The 17,540-nt window shown below is 40.3% G+C and overlaps 1 protein-coding gene across 3 annotated transcripts in view; it reads left to right on the top strand.

The window, feature by feature from the left end:
* The window catches only part of PPP2R5E (protein phosphatase 2 regulatory subunit B'epsilon), a 149,058-nt gene that overhangs the window by 115,139 nt on the left and 16,379 nt on the right, over nt 1-17,540 (top strand). For all 3 annotated transcript variants that reach the window (XM_042989856.1, XM_042989858.1, XM_042989855.1), the window contains exons 6-10: nt 14,050-14,180; nt 14,300-14,359; nt 15,335-15,443; nt 16,862-16,915; nt 17,018-17,068. In XM_042989856.1, coding sequence (XP_042845790.1) covers nt 14,050-14,180; nt 14,300-14,359; nt 15,335-15,443; nt 16,862-16,915; nt 17,018-17,068 — 405 coding nt within the window. The remainder of the gene's footprint in view (nt 1-14,049; nt 14,181-14,299; nt 14,360-15,334; nt 15,444-16,861; nt 16,916-17,017; nt 17,069-17,540) is intronic.

The raw sequence follows: 17,540 nt of genomic DNA, 5'->3' as shown, positions 1-17,540 counted from the left end.
AGAAACCCAGACTTGAAGGGATGTTTTGCATGTCTGTTCTAGTTCTTCACCCAGTGAATTAGTCTCCTTTGGGACCCTGAAAAGGGGTGACTCCCATTTATTCTTTTTTAGTGAAGGAGGACCATATACTTGGGCAGATTATTCTGGTTTTGTTAGAAAGTTCTTTTTTTATTGACCCTCCCTATACCGTGTACCCTCTGGCCTTATTTCCCCAGAATAGTCCTTTAGTACTCACTGGCTCAGACACAACAGTTCAGGTCTTAGACCACAGCGTTTGTGTTTACCTCTTGGCTCTTTTTCCCTAGAACAGCAGTTGCAACTCAAATGCTTCTAGGCTCATTTATAATAACTATGGTGGCCAGGTGTCAGATAATAGGAGGTAGACAGAGTTCTACTAAAGGGAGCTTTGGCTATCCCTCTTCTTTCAGTTATTGGTAGACTTTTTTTTTTCTTTTCTTCCCTCAAGAGAAACAGAAATCCAGATTATTTGTGAAGTTTTCTCATAGTTCTAAACTCCTGCTCAGGATGAACTGTGCCCATCCGCCTTCTGGATCCAGCCGAGCCACTGTCAGTATGTTCTCTGTTCTAGACTTTGTCTTTAGTTCTGTGGACCCTGTCTCATTTGTCAGTTTTGGAAGGCTTCTGTCTCTGTCAGGACTTAGTGCCCTGAGCCTTGTCAGTCCAGCACAGCTTAGAATTGGGTTCTCCGCGGGCGCCAGGTTTCTTAAAGGGGAAGAAGTCTCATTAGCTCTTCCTGCTGTTCCATGGCACTGTTAACTTGTGTTAACATAAGTTGTGTTAACTTGTGGTCTTTAACTGATTTCTAATTTAGCTTTATGCATAATGTAAAGCCATGTTTTCTCTTGTTCTCGTTCGTTGTACAATTTGCTGTAGGATTTGACACGTATTTCTGCAGAATATCATTTCTCCCCAGACTTTTGAAGTCTTTCTGTATCTTGAGCCTGTCATCCACCGCATTCATCGTGCCTTCCATCTCGATCACATCTGCGACTTTCTTAACTGTGCTAGTAGCTATTGGCTTCATCTCAGGTCATTGACTGAAGAAGTTGTTAAAACAGCCAGCACTGATGATAGAGGCCTTTGGCATGCCTTTAGCGACTTCCCTTTATTTAGCACAGATTCATTAATCAACAGTCTTTGAATTCCATCCTTAAACCCGTTAGAAATTTACTCTAGAATGTCATCATCCTTCTTTCATTTTAAATTTTGTTCATAAGGAGAGTGTAGAGACTTTGTCAGATGCCAGAGTAAAAGCCAGGACTGTGTGCTTACAGCATCCCCCTCATTTATGGGCCATGAGACTTTATCATAAAAAGGAATGCCATTCATCTGCCATGGGACATTAGTGAACTTCTAGGGGCTCCTGCTCCTTATTGGTAATGATACCCTCAGTATTTAACAAACCATGCGATTGATCATCTGTCTCCCGAGTTTTTGCAGAGACGAGAAACTGAGTATACATAGTGAAGTCCATGTACTAATGCTTTGTTTTCAGTCCTTGCCTCATTTCTACAACCTTTGCCTCCTTTACCTTCCCTCTGCTGGGTCTGTTGATGAACTCAACCTTCACATGAGGGCTCACCGCAGTTCCTGAATCAGTCAGGAAAGGGACAGGCAGCGTGTTGGCAAAATCAATAACACCACCGAGTGGTGCTTGAATGTAATCCTATGACTAAGCAGAGCATTAACTGTCATGTTGGGGATAAGCTCTGGGTGCCAATTAGCTGCCATTTTCCAGAACACCCGTTCGTTCTTGTTGCTAACCTGTAAAGCTGGCCTCCTGCCTCTTTTCATACCCCTTAGTCTGCTGATGACTTACCTGGGATCCTAGCACCTTGCAGGAGTGGGGTCTCCGTCCCCAGTGTGATTCTCCTGAGCTCCCTTCCTGGGTTGTTTGTTTCTGACTTGGGACCTGCTTGGCCTTTTGGAGCTTAAGGCATCGTGCTGAGATTACGCCCTGCCCCTACACACCCTCCTTTTCCTCCCGCCGCCATGCCTCAAGTATCCTGGAGCTGGCAGCTCCTTCATTTGTGTACCATGTAGTTCGCTCATTCGTTATTTACACCCCCTCTTCCCCCTGCTTGTTTCTCTCCCCACAGCCTCCCGTGGCGCCACCTAGTCCTGGCGTGTTTTGTACCTAAGCCTGGTTTTCTTATGACACGGGAACCCTCCTACCTTTCCCTTTTGCAAATCAGGATGACATTTACCGCATTCCTTTTCTTGGAGCAGATATTTTATTCTCTGTAGATTCTCAAAGGATCTCAGAAGGAATTTTTGGTCATCTCAACTTAAAACTTTTTTATTGAGTTAGGCATAATGTATCCTAGCCATGAGATTTCAACCTATTTTCTATAGCAGCTAGCTGTATTCTTCACAGTCTATTTTGATTCTTGTTTCTCCTGTCAGTAAAGACAAAAGCAAAATTAAGAATTGAGCTATTTTAACATAAGGTAGTGGAAAGAAAGTTAGCAAGCTGTGTATTTGCATCCTGACTCCCCTGTGTACTCTAAGTAGTAGATTATTGGGCTAAAATATGCACCGTGGGGTAAGAAGGAACTGCATTAAAATGGGCTTTTCTGCCTTACTTGACAGTGTGGTCTTCAGCCAGTTAATACACTTGCTGTCCAAGCTTGAGTCTCCTCATTTGCAACATGAGGTAACAGAAAAAATGAGATTTAAGTACATAGGATGTATACCCAAACTGACAATTGTTACATATGCTTGATTGAGTTGGCACTATGGATACAAATACAGGCTCCCTCCCTTCAATTGTAAGCATGTACTGGAAAACTCGGGCAGAGGGGCGCCTGGGTGGCTCAGTCGGTTGAGTGTCCGACTTCAGCTCAGGTCATGATCTCGCGGTCCGTGGGTTCGAGCCCCACGTCGGGCTCTGGGCTGACGGCTCAGAGCCTGGAGCCTGCTTCCCATTCTGTGTCTCCCTCTCTCTCTGCCCCTCCCCTGTTCATGCTCTGTCTCTCTCTGTCTCAAAAATAAATAAAAAGTTAAAAAAAAAAATTAAAAAAAAAAAAAAAGAAAACTCGGGCAGATTTTTTTTTACTGTTCTGAACCTCAGTGTTTTCTTCTCTAAATGGCTATAATGTGGACCTCTCTTACAACAAATTATAACAAGTAGGCTTGTTATGATGATAAAATGGTATGACTTGTAAAAACTGCAGATAATCATGCATGGATTATAGTAGTCGCTCATTAAATACGAATTCCTCTTTTTATACTGCCTCATATATTGTTTACCCACATTAGTAGTCTGTCTTGCTCATTAAATACTAATTCTGCTTTTTATACCCCCCTCATATTATATTGTTTACCCACATTAGTAGTCTTATTTTTTTTATTCCAATATTAATTTTAAAACCTCCACCTTTTGGGGCACCTGGGTGGCTTGGTCAGTTAAGCATCTGACTCTTGATCTCAACTATGGTTTCGATCTCACAGTTCACGAGATCAAGCCGTGCATTGGGCTCTGTTCTGGGTGTGAAGCCTACTTTAAATAAATAAATAAATAAATAAATAAATAAATAAATAAATAAATAAAATCTCCACCTTTCGAAATGAAATTTAAAAGTTTATGTGAGCAGCGCCTGGGGGGCTCAGTTGGTTAAGTATCCAACTCTTAATTTCAGTTCAGATCGTGATCTCACAGTTCACAAGATCAAGCTCCGTGTTGGGCTCTGCACTGATTGCAAGGAGCCTGTTTGGGATTCTCTCTCCCTCCCTCCCTCCCTCTCTCTCTCTCTGTCTCTCTCTCCCCCCTCCCCCTCCCCCACTTGTTCACAAGTGGTGTGCATGCTCACTCTTGTTCAAAATAAATAAACTTTTTTTTTTTTTAAGTTTATGTAAAACTTATAAGAAATTTTTGCAAAGAAGCCTTGAACAAATGACATATTCCTAGATGGGAAACTTGCCATCATAAGGATATCCATAGAATCTCCAAGTTAATTTATACATTTAGTGCAATTCTAATTACAATTTCAGGGGTGCCTGGGTGGCTCAGTCAGTTAAGTGTCCGACTTTGGCTCAGGTCATGATCTTGCGGTTCGTGAGTTCAGGCCCTGCATCGGGCTCTGCGCTGACAGCCCAGAGCCTGGATCCCGCTTCGGATTCTGTGTCTTCCTCTCTCTCTGTTCCTCCCCCACTCGCACTCTGTCTTGCTGTCTCTCAGAAATAAATAAAGAATAAAAAAAAATTTTTTTTTAGTAGTTTATTTGAAAATTTCAAAGTTCATGAAATAAATTTTTGAAATAGAAAACTAAAGATCCTTTGCCTATTAGATATTTATTCATAACCATGAATGTACTATATTAAAACTATAAAGGCACATGAATTAAAACAGTGTGGCATGGGTACAGGAGACTGGAACTTAGCAGAGGCTTGAGTGGAAAACATAAACCATAAATAATGTACCAGTGAATTGGTAAAATCCTCCGGAGAGGAAAGCTGGGAGGATTCTGTTGGCTTAAATTTTATCCACTGAGCAATTCCATGAGAAATAGTCAGGTGTGTACACAAAGATATATGTACAAGCATGGGGAATGCATCATTGTTAATATAAATTGGAAACAGTTTAAATGTTCCTCAGTAGGGTGTTGGTTGAATAGACTGTGGACATTCATATAATGGGATATTCATCATTTTGTAGAAAGAATGAGATAGAGCTACACACGATCTGTTTTGAAGTGAAACATGCATATTATGGAACAGTATGATGTTTTTGAATTTGAGTCTCGTATTTTAGGGAAAAGGAATATTTGTATATGCACTAAAAGTTTTGGAAGGCAAACTTATTAATTGTCTGGTAGAATGTGACTAAGTGTGAAGAACGTTACTTTCTGATTTTTTGTATTTCTCTATTTTTTACATTTAAAAAATGAACATGTGTGTTATCAGCGGTGATTATAATTACGTTAGTAATTTTTAAATTTTATTTAATAAAATTATAAATAAGTTATTTACTAAGTCTCACTTTGTTGCGTTGCATTTTTCATCAACCTCAGCTGACTCTGTGCATTAGCCTTCGTAAGACTGTTTTTGTAAGAGTACACCATTCATTTATACTTAACATTTGTTTTCATCACTTGTATGTGTCTTTTTAAAATCTGACGCTCAGTGGAAAACTTCCAGTGTTGCCCCAAGAACCTTTCTCAACACTACTCATTTTTCTTCCTCATCAGGAAGCAGTATAGATTAGAGGTGAAGTGGATAGACTGGTTTGAATTCAGGCTCTGCCATTTTTTAGTGCATGACCTTGGGCAAGTTATATAACTGTGTTGCCTCCGTTTCCTCATCTGGAAAGTAGATGCAAAATATCCACAGCATAATCGTAGTTTTGTTGAGAGGTTGTTGTGGAGATTAAGTGAATACATGCATAGGCACTTAGAACAGTTCCTGACAACACTAAGAATCTTCTTTCATCATATTTTCTAGAATAGCCTCAGTCTGTGAAGTCACATGGTATTTGTCTGTCAACATCTTAACCCCCATGTTATGATTTTTTTTTTGAAATTCGACTTTTACCTTTATAAAAGCCAAAAAAAAAAAAAAAAAAAAAAGCAACCCTTTGGACTCTGGCTATTGAGATTTTTTTCAGGTGTTAAATGTGGTCTCTCCTGTCCTTGGATTCATTTCACCAACTGATTTCTTCCAGTGTTAGAAGTGAATGTGTATTAGTGCCAGGAGCATAGACTTTTAATAGGTGAGAAGAAGCAGAGGTGCCTGGGTGGCTCAGTCGGTTAGGCATCTGACTCTTGATTTCGGCTCAGGTCGTGATCTCACGGTGTATGAGATCAAGCCCCACATTGGGTTCTGTGCTGATAGCATGGAGCTTGCTTGAGATATTCTCTCTCTCTCTCTCTCTCTCTGTCTCTTCCCTTCTCCTCCTCATGCTCTCTCTCTCTCTCTCTCTCTCTCTCAAAACAAATATATAAACTTAAAAAAAAAAATAGGTGAGAAGCAAAGATAGGACATCCGAATATTTATTGAGGCCAGACAAGTGGTATGGAATGAAGTAGTCTGAGTGTGACAGGAAGGAGCGATGGAGACAGCAGTGGCCTCAAGAGGTCAAGAGAACCCGGAAATCCAGATTTTTGTACGGGCCAGACAGAACTGTCTGTAACTTGTACCTTTGAAGGGTTTGCTGTTTTTTATTTAAGAATGGTACGACTGAGTGGCTTGCTTAAATTTCACTGTAATTTTTATTAAATCTAGATTTACGTAACCTTTAGCGTTTCTTATATACTCAATCTAAGTCTTTATAAAAGAAAGCTGTCAGATTTATCTAGAGAGTCACTTGATTGCATAGTACACTTGTGTCTATGGTCATGTTGATTTTAGACTTAGCAACTGCCTTGTATAGCTACAGGTGTGCAGGCTGACTTTGGCTTATGGAACACACGTGTCTATTCCCAATAAAGATAATTTTCATCTGTGTTAGGACAGTTGGGAAAGTGGTTTCTTTATGATCTCTCCTTCCCCCACCCGATCAAAAAATGAGTTGCCAGACCTTGAATTATTTCGTTGGGTGTATTATCATGGCAAGAGTTTAGTAGCCTATTTCTAAAGACTGCTTTCAACCACTCTGCAAATCTGAAAAGCAGTCAGTGGTTGCTAAGAGACATACTGTTCAAGTGTCCCCGTAAACATATGTACTGCTGGAGATTGCGACTTAGTAATTTGTATTTCACATTTGCAGTTATATTTAAGCTGAAAGGTGCGATAATTACCATGCAAATTATGCAAATCATTTACCCTGTCCTTAAAAGTGACGTTTCGTTATTGTGTTTTAAAAACTCAAGACAAATTGGACATGACACACAGCAACCTATTAAAAACTTTTAAGTTTTAAACTGAAATAAATTTCATGAGGCCTTGAACGTCGGCTCTGATACAAAGAGCTATTTTCCAAACAAGTTCCTTGAATATGCCAAAATGTTTACATTCTCTCTCAGAGGCTGTAGCATATAAAGCTTTAGAGAATTTATTTCTATCAGGAATTTTATCAGGTAGCCATTACCAATGAACGGTAAACTACCTCTTCACCTCATCCCCTCCAGTGCAACCTGTAACTTAAGAACCTTGGGAAAGGGCTTTCCTGCCCGGACTCCTGCATTCAGAGCCAGCTTTCTGGTTGTGCAGCTTGGGCGATGACACGGGCCCCAGGCTGAGAAGGGCCCTGCTCTTGTTTTAATGTTTTGCCATTGTGGTCTTGAAATTCTTTTAAAAAATTTTTTTTTTCAACGTTTTTTATTTATTTTTGGGACAGAGAGAGACAGAGCATGAACGGGGGAGGGGCAGAGAGAGAGGGAGACACAGAATCGGAAACAGGCTCCAGGCTCCGAGCCATCAGCCCAGAGCCCGACGCGGGGCTCGAACTCACGGACTGCGAGATCGTGACCTGGCTGAAGTCAGACACTTAACCGACTGCGCCACCCAGGCGCCCCTGTGGTCTTGAAATTCTTAATGGTTTTTAATTTTTTTTAATGTTTAGTTTCTATTTTTGGGAGAGAGAGAGAGAGAGAGACCGAGACAGAGAGACAGCGAGAGACAGCGTGAGCAGGGAGGGGCAGAGAGAATCTGAAGAAGGCTCCTGGCTCTGAACTGTCAGCACAGTGCCCCGACACTGGGCTCGAACTCACGAGACGCGAGATCATGACCTGAACCGAAGTCGGTTGCTTAGCCCACTGAGCCACCCAGGCGCCCCAGAAATTCCTACTAGTTTTTGAACAAGGAGCCCCACATTCTCATTTTGCATTGGGCTCCACAAATTATGTGGCTAGTCCCTGCCTGCATCATTATGTAGAGTAACAGCTCTTTCTTGAAATGCTGGCCAAATTGATTGTCTTAAGATTTTAAATTGCAAGGTTTTGTTGAGGGAGAAAACAATGGACTTCTCTAGTATGTGGGAAGAATAGAAATGAGGAAGAAAATAAAAGCATATGACTTGGCAGAGCTGTTCGTGTTTGTGTGGCTTCCACCTTTGAAATCTTTATACTGAGTTTCCATCAGAGTCTTGAAGTCAGAATTGCTAGACGCTTACAGCGTGCAGCCTTTCCACCCCTTGTCCCCACCATGCTTTCAGTGGTGCCCCCAGATGAGCTCACTTCATACTTGGTCCTCTTGAGTTGTTCTCATTCATTGGAGTCAGGCTGCTGTTGGCTCTCGTTGCTTGGTTCTGGGCTGTTTTCTCCGCGTGCATTACCTGGTCACGGTAAAGGTGTTCAGGAGATATCATTTTTCAGGTTGTAGAATAGCTAAAGTTAAAAGCAAAGCCAGAAATTTGGAGACCTGATTGTAATTTGGATGAAAACATTTAGAATACCAATTTCATTGATTGTTCACTTGAGCATTTCTGATATTCTTTACATTTAATATTTCTTTACATGGAATGGAGGGCAGGGTAGTCGCTTCTTTATCCTAGTAGAGGGCAGTTGGACGTTTTGTTTCAAACCTTTTGCCCTTAATTTTGAAAAATAGTTTTAATTAACAAAGTAATGCCTATTAAGTAATTCAAATGTATTTATATGATTTATAAAGAAAAATAACACTCTTCTAACTCATCCTTCCCCAACCCAGAGTCTCAATCCCTAGAGGTAACCACGTTCAAGTCTTCTAGCAGTTTCCTTACATGTATTTCCTTGTATGATTTCCATTTCTCTAAATTGCATTCTTAATGGTGCTGTTCCTTGATTTTTTAAATTTTTCATACTGTATATCTTTATATGTCTCCCTCTCTATCTCTTCCTTTATATCTCAACAATGTAGTTGTGTCACAAAATTTAATGAAATTGTAGTGTTTGCATTAGTGTACGTGTTGTTCTCAGCCAAGGCACATGTTATGCTATAATTGCGTTTCTTCTCCTGTAGAGCTTTATTTTATTTTTATTTTTTTTAACCCCCTGGAATTAATAGTTGCCATATTTTTCACATGCTTGCTTTTCTGGGTATTGGTTACTAGTTCATCCCTCCGTTCTTCTCTGAGTGCAATGTATAGCTTTTCTCAGTCTGGCCCACACATTGGCTAGTCTGTAGTTCCATTGTTTTCTCTGAAGGTCTCCTTCCCAGAGCTGGAGCTCTGGGCATCTTGCTCTGGTTGGCACTGGTGGCTTCCTCTAGGCTGTGTCCACCGTAGTTATCCTGGGGTTTCCCTTTGCCACTCTTCTGCACTCTGCTTCTGCACTCTTTGCTTGCTTATCTCCCTCTCTTTGATTTTGGCAGAATACATCTTCTAGATGCTTCCTAAGAAGGTATGAATGGGTTGTAAGTTTTCAAGACCTGCTTCTCTGAACATGTCTTTATTCTACCCACACACTTGATTGACATTTTGGCTAGGGATAGCTTTATGGGTTAGAACTCATATTGTCTCAGATGTTTTAGGGAGTTCTAGATTGTCTTCTACTTCCAGTATTGGTATTGAGAAGGCCTCCGCCAACTGGGACTCCTTATCCTTTATAGTGACCTATTTTCTCTCTCCGCTTTTGAGATCTTTTCTTTGTCCCCAGTGTCCACATAATTCAAACTGATGTGCTTTGCTGTAGGTCTTTGTTTATTAATTGTGCAGAGAACATACTGGCCCTTAGCTCTATCGAAACTCATGTCCCCTTTTTCTGGAAAATTGCATTGAATTCTTTCTTAGATAATTTCATGTGCTTTGTTTTTGTGTCTGTGTGTCTGTTCTCTGTGCCTGTTTGGAATGTGTTGGACCTTCCAGATGGATCCTCTAGTTACCTTCTTTCTTCTATATACTATCTTCTTCTATACTTTCAGGATAGATTTGCTCATTGTAATGTTCCAGTTCTTCTGAAAGTTTTATTTCTGTTACATCTTGAATTTCCAGAAGTTCTTTTTATTTTCTGAATATCCATCTGTAGTTGCTCTGTTTTGTTTCAGGGATCCAATAGGTTTGTTTATTTCTGGGGATAAGTTCTTTTTTGCAGGGTTTTTTTGTTTTTGTTTTTTTGGTTTGTTTCTGTGCTTGCATTGTGGCTTTTTCCTCTGATGTCTTTATGATTGTTTTGGTCTCTTTTGTGTTAGAATGCTGGTGATCCTTGGCTTCATAGTTACATGTTAGTCATCAGAGAGGCTTCTTAGAACCATCAAAGAGCCTTCTTAGAGTGCGTGTGTGTGTGTGAGCACACGTGTGTGCATGCATGCACACAAATGGGAGACACTTAGCACATTGGGCAGAGACCTTGCTCTTTCAATGACAAACCCTCAAATATCTGTATCAACAGGTGTTTCCTCTTGAGGCTGTCAAGAGGCTGAGGCTGAGGTCCCTCAAAAGGGACCTTCCTATCTCCTACCTCATCCAGGATTTTGAGGGCTTAGGCAAAGGGACCAGCAGAAGTCTCATTCTTCAGCATGCTGACTGTTATTTAATCCCCCCCCCTTTTTTTTTTAATTTTTCACTTAGCTGTGTACAGTGTCTTGAAGATGAGAGACTTGGGTGCTTATTCTCTCCAGATTTTGATTGTAAATCTTTAGTCCACTGCTTGGGACACGATCTGGGAGGTCTTGTTACTCTTTCGACAAACTTTCAACCAGCCCTCCTGTTTTTAGCTCTCCACACCCTTGCCATCAAATATATCTGGTGTCTTCAGTTCTTAAGCCTTTTAAGGGTTCTCTAGTGTGAACTGGCTTGCTTCTTGTTGGCTCCCTTCCTTGCTGGCAGGATGGAAAAACACTTAGCAGAGTGGAGAAAGAGGAAACCTAAGATAGTTACCCCTTGCCATCCACTTTCCATCTTTGAAAAATGTGTAAATTTGTCTCATCTGCTCTCCATTCCTCTTTGCCCCGTGGGTTTCTTCCGTTTTTATTCTTTTATTCTAATCTCAGGGGGGACTCAGGAGAGAGTTTCAGTCTCCCATGTCTGATTGGGAGACCCTAACTGCCTTTTGCATTTTGCCCTTTTCATGTCCCTGGAGATTTATGATTAGGTTCAAAGGAGGGTTCTTTGGCTAAATCACTCCCCAGTTCATCCCTGTTTGTGAGCTTCAGGAAAGCTGGCTTTGTAAACTAGGAGTCAGCATGTTGACAGGTCTATCTTTGCTCTGTAGTCACCTTGGAAACTCTCCAGCTTTTCTCTGACAACAAGTTGCCTGCTATATTGTAGGGAGTGCAGTTCACTAGGCATTTGCAGATGCTGGATGAGATTTCTCATTGCTTTTTTGTGGGCCATGTCTATATGACTAAGCACAAGTGTGTCATTTTGTTTTGGAAAGCAGAGCTCATCCCTCTCCTCCTTTTCTCGACCTGTGTGTTGTTATACTTTTTCTTTTGTCTTTTATATCATGAACTCACCAAAAATGTGTTCTATAGTTCTGCAAAAAAGTAATTTATATAATGTAATTTATCTTTCTTTCTCATAGGACATCATATATGATGATACTATTTGTGGCTTTGTAAATGACTTAAGTTAGATGCCTGGTGATGCATGTTTTTTTGAGTGCCTAATGAAAACACAAGTTAAATAATTTTTGCTTAATTATATTTTCATTAAACTCTAAAGATTAATAGTACATAAGCATAGTTGATTCAAGTTTTGCTAACAGTACACCCCTCAAACCTTCTCTTATGTTGGTTGCAAATTACCCACTAAACCCTTTTATAACACCTAAAAATAGAAACCAGATTAAAAAGTAGAACTTAAAAGGTTAATTATTTCCATTAACAAGGAGTAGGATGAGTAGGTTAGAGATCTTATGTCATTTTGTGTGTGTGGTAGATAAGAGATACTGGGCCCCTGGGACCTTTTCGCTTATGGGGCCACATACCTTTCCTTCTTAGAGTGTTCCCTGTGGAAGTGTTTAGTCGACTTGCTCATTGCTTTCCCTGTGGGCTCCCAAGTTTTTCACTAGTGTGTGTGTGCACAGTAACAAGGACAGTTCTTGGCATGTGCGGACATTGATTGATTGGTTGATGGACTGCATGGCTGACGGGGCAGAGAGACGGCAGTTGTCTTAACAGCTTCTATTCTGATGGGCTGCTGGTGAAGGTGTGTGCTGTTGAGCCTGCCATGAACGCTCTCCCTCCACTTCAGCCTTCTCATTTCTTCATGGATCTGTCTGGATGTCACTTCCTCCAGAAACCTTCCCTACCACTCCACTTCTCCCCAGTAGAGTGGATTTGTCTGCTGTGTGTTCATATAGCATCCTAAACCACTTATGCTGCCCGTTCACCGGTATTGCTCATTTAGACTTGGCTTTGTGAAAGCTGATTGTGTCTGTCTTGCTCACCGTTGTATCTCTGACACCTTGCCCAGTGGCTGGCTCTGAATAGGCAGACATATTTATTTGAGGTACTTGATTTTTGAATGGACAGACAGGTGGACGGATAGATCGATGGATGACATTGTGTAGCCAAAAATTGCATTTCTGTCCCTGCCCAATTTTGAAGATTCTCCTTCAGTTTGTACTTCCTGCCGTTATTTGAAGGGCCATTCTTTGTCTGTAATTGTGTCTTTGTTCAACGAAAAGCACCAAGCAAAAGCAGATAATTTATTTGATTACTGCCCACTGAGTTATTCTTCTGCTGTCAGCCTCATGTCTTAATCACCTGAAATCATGCTTACGTGTGTCTTGATAGCTTTTTTGGTAATTAGTGTAGTCTGTGTTCATTTGTATACTGTCAGTATGCTCTTGAGATGTTTTGCTGTAAAGTCAACTTTAGTATAAACTGTGAGTCTTGTTTTATTGTGATGATAATGAATGTATGAGGAACTCTGTAAAATTCAAACCAGTCTTCAAGTTTGTTCTTCAGCTGGAGGAACCTGCCCACTGTCATTTAAAAAAAAAAAAAAAGAAAGAAAAAGAAAAGCTTTATTGAAATATAATTCACATACCGTAAAATCCACCCTTTTAAAAAAGTTTCCAACTTAGTGTTGTTTAGTATATTCACCAAGTTGTGTATCCATGACTGCTATATAATCACAGAACGTGTTTTAGCGTCCCGCAAAGAAACGCCATACTCCTTAGCGGACATTCTTCATTCTGCTTTCTGTCTCTGTGGATTTGCCTGCTCCTACAGTATGTGGCCTGTGTGTTTGGCTTCTTTCACTTAGCATGATGTTTCAGAGGCTCCTCCGTGTGGTATCAGTACTTCATTCCTTTTTGTGGGCTGAATAATAGTCCATTGTAGCACATTTTGCTCATCCGTGCATTAGTTGATGGCCATTAGGGTTGTTTCCACTTTGTGCTATTGTGAATCATGCCGCTGTGAACGTTCATGTACAGGTTTTGTTGTTGACATATGTTGATATCTTATCAGGATTCAGTTATTGACTGAGTGGAAGTCAATACAAGTGAGTGGAAGTTCAAAGAATGTCATCCATGTATAATAAACATACAGAAATCATAAATGTTCACCTCAGTGAGTGTTTACAAAGTGAGTACACCTGTGTAACAAGAACGAAGCTCTACAAAAAGAACACTGCCAGGATCACTGGGGACTTTTAGATGTTGGCTTTGGTTTAGGTTGATTCATTTACCTGCATGCTCGGGTAGAGCTGAAGGCTTATCCTAACTGTATATTTGGAACATGAGCTCAGTAGGTAGTTTGTTATAGGAGTGCGGCAGCTGAAATCACAGACTCTAGGGCGTCAGTTGTTTGGTTTCAAACCCCAGCTTTGCCATTTATTAGTGTGGGACCGGGGGCAAGTTGCCCAATGACCTCTGAGCCCCAATTTCCTCATCTGTAAAATGGGGATAACACTACTTTATAGGAAGGATTAACATAAGTAGATTGCTTAGAAAGTTGCATGATAATCGTGCTAAGTGCAGTATGTGTGTTACCTCTTACTGTTGTTACGATGATTATTATTGTGTTTATCTCTTCATTAGAATGTAAGCCCCTTGTCTGACTGATTTATCTTTGTATTTTCAAAGACTAGCACTGTGCCTGGCCCATAATAAACTTTTGAGGAAGGAAAGGAGGGAGGGATTTTAAATCATGAGTGGCAGAACTCCTAAATCCTTTCCTGAAACCACTTCTGACTTCTACTCTGTCTTTCATTTACAACAGCTTTTGGAGCTATTTGACAGCGAAGACCCTCGGGAACGGGACTACTTAAAAACAGTCTTACACAGAATTTATGGCAAATTTCTTGGTCTTAGAGCATTTATCCGAAAACAGATTAACAATATTTTTCTAAGGTAAGCGAAGGGTGGGGGGGAGGACGAGTAAAATTGGTGGTTTCATAGAAGTGTTAAGTAAACATCAAATATTTGAACATCATGTACTGACTTTATTCTTTCTTTCCTTTTTAAAAAAGGTTTGTTTATGAAACAGAACACTTCAATGGTGTAGCCGAACTGCTGGAAATATTAGGAAGGTAAGCACATTTTTAGCTAATTGCTAATCTCAGGTGAATAACATTTTGCAAATTAGATTCAAGTGGCACAGGGCAACTCTGACCTAGATCTCTTGCTGTATGTACATCGGGTACTCTAATTTGTGCCTTAGCCTATTTCCCAGCTGACCCTACAAGACGTGATTTCTTGTTCCCCCTTGTTCCACAATTAGGCATTCCTAATTCTACCAGAATGACTGAAAGAGCTGACAGTTTGTTCATTGCTACAGAGACAGTACATCTGATTGCAGCCAGGCCAGTTACTCCAAAACACCTTATTCTAGTTAGTTTCTAGGCTACCTGTCCTTTGCCATATCTTTTGACCGCAAGTTCAGATAAATTGGAAGGATTGCCTTTTTCACAGGAGCCATGTACCCAGGTGTAGTTCTTGAACAGCTGCTGCCTGGACAAGTGGAATGAATTGGAAAGAGACAGCTGTTGTGTAGGTTTCTACACACAAGGGAGGTTAATGTAACTGGACAATGTGATTACTTAGTCTCTCCCCCTAATAGGAGGAGAAAAAGAAGGTGGAGTCCCATGGTTTTTTCTGTGATTTCCCCAGGCTGGGCTCTATACCTGTGGTATTCTTGGTCTGAGAAGAAATTCCAGGAATGATGTCTACAAACGGAAAGGGTCATAAGTGAGCAGTTTTAGGGGGAAGGAAAAATAAAGAGTCTTTGATCGAAGAGCTTTCTGTTGCTCAGAATCATTTACTCGGTTTAAGAGCATGAGAGCCCATGCTAGGAGATCATCAGCAAATTTTCTTTAATTTCCTTCCTGCTTAAATGTGCTCTTTGAAGTAACTGGGAAATCTTGGATGCCACTGGGGTGGGGTTTAGGTTGTTCTGGACCCAACAGAAACTGATTCCGATTTAACCTGGTCCTTCCATGAACAGGTGGTCTCGGTTTTGCTGGTTGTGATCACGCTAATTCATGTTTCTTTTTTCTTTTTCCTAGTATTATCAATGGCTTTGCTTTACCTCTTAAGGCAGAACACAAACAGTTTCTGGTGAAAGTGTTGATCCCTTTACACACTGTCAGGAGCCTATCACTCTTCCATGCCCAGGTAGAATTTTATGCAAGTTCTTTTGGAAGCAAAATTAAAAGTTTATAAACTCAGTGTTTCTTTGATATTGATATTTCCTTACGTAAACAAACAAACAAACAAAAAACTCGTTCAAGTATAAAATACTTCCCGAGGAAAATTAAAATGTGTGTTAATGTTTTCTATGCATAAGGGAATCATGGGAGTATTTTTCAAGAGGGAGGAACATCTATTCCACCATCTCATTTTACAGAGAACTTTAATGACTAGTGCACAAAATTATATACTGAACATAGAATAAAATATGTGTGTTTTCCAGATTTAGATCTCTGGACTTGTAATCGTTTTTGAGTGTTCTGGAATATTTGATCTCATCCTCATTTGCATCAGCCTGTCACTTGCTCTCTGCCCCCTCTCTTGGTTAATTCACTATTTCCTTCTCACTTTCTCCAGGCAAATAAACACACTCCCAAGTAAACAAATCAATCAGTACTTTCACATCTTTTTATTTTTAGCCTCTATGACTTTAAAAAGCATCCTCTGTCTTGTCCCAAGTCTGGTTTCCATGCTAACACTGCCTTGCGTGGTACGTGTGTCCCTAGGGGACAGATAAATGATGTAGTGGCATTTTAATTTTAGTATTCCAAACCAATGGGAATGTTTTGAGTTTGCATAAAAATGTCACACATTTTTCTGAGCAGTGTTCCTCTTTAAATGTGAAATTCTGTGTTTCGAGGAAAAATTAGTCCATATGTTTCTAATTTAGAACACCATCAAAATGTTGTTTCGCAAGGGTGGATTTCTTGTCCAAAAATCTTTACGAGCCCTTTTACAAATCTTGCCTCTGGTTTTTGAAATCACATTTCATGATCGTGTAAAAGAATTCTTACCTAGCTGGGCTACCATCAGATGTAAAACTTCACATTTCTCCCGGTTCTAACTGTGGCAGGTACAACCTTTTATCTCTTCATGAAACCGCTTCAGCCTGCATGGGCCACTTTAGGCGGTCAGCAAGAGGTTTAGTAAGTGCCTGCCTTTCGTGTAGGACTCTTCTGGAGCCACAGTAAAACCCCGTGCTGTTGATGTTGGCACAGAGAGAAAGGAAGCCCATGCGATGTAGCTTAGACTGTATGTAGATGAGATACTTTCAGAATATACTGAATGTGATATTTCTGCTTTTCATTAGCTGGATACTTCATGTCTCAGTATCCTTTTTTTTTTTTTTAACAAAATTCCCCTGGGGCGTTATTAGTGTCAATCTTTGGCTTGAAAAAGTAGCTTTTTATTTCATTTTATATATATTATATTTTTAGAATGAATTGAACATGAAATTACTAAAACCAGAGTCTAGAAACTTTGTAGGAAGTTTTGATGTATCTTTGAGCCCTTTTGAGTATATAGCATTTCCAATTTTGTCTTTCATTTTTCTGTTTCTCCAGCTGGCATATTGCATAGTACAGTTTCTGGAGAAAGATCCTTCACTCACAGAACCAGTAAGTATTTTTTCCATAATTTCAAAAGATTTCAAAATGACTATTTTTCATAGAGTCTATGTAGACAATTAAGTGCCATTGTTTTTCTCCTTTTCATTTTAGGTTATTAGGGGGTTAATGAAATTTTGGCCTAAAACATGTAGTCAAAAAGAGGTAAGTGCTTAATGTCAGCGTGTTAATAACTCACTAAATACTTTGTAGAGTGTCAGGCTCTGAGCCGATAAGTATGTGTAAAAATCCATGATCTCGTCTAATCTTCATTTTATCTCTGTCAGGCAGGTCTGTAAATATTCACACGTTACTAGTTTTAAAATGGAAGCTTGGAGAGCTGAAGTAGCCTGCCTGAGTGGATGCTAAGTGGAAGGGAGTGGGTCAGAATCCGCCACCCTGATTCCTGAACCCTGAACTTTTATCACGCTCTGCTCAGTCCCAGGGAAGCCCAAGGCAGGCTCCAGTCACGTGCCCCACTGTCTAGCTTTATCGAAGTCACCTTTCCAGTGGCCACCCTCATGGTGTGGAGGTTTTGGTGTTGCTGTAGATAGGTGCTAAAGCCACCAGCCCAAATACTCCCCATTTTAAAATAGAGTATAGATGGGATCTTACTGTCTACAATTGTAAACTATGT

The sequence above is a fragment of the Panthera tigris genome, chromosome B3, assembly GCF_018350195.1.
Source record: "Panthera tigris isolate Pti1 chromosome B3, P.tigris_Pti1_mat1.1, whole genome shotgun sequence".
NCBI classification, from domain to species: Eukaryota; Metazoa; Chordata; class Mammalia; order Carnivora; family Felidae; genus Panthera; species Panthera tigris.
The sequence above is the reverse complement of the archived record's forward strand: the minus strand, read 5'-3'. Positions and strand labels throughout refer to the sequence as shown.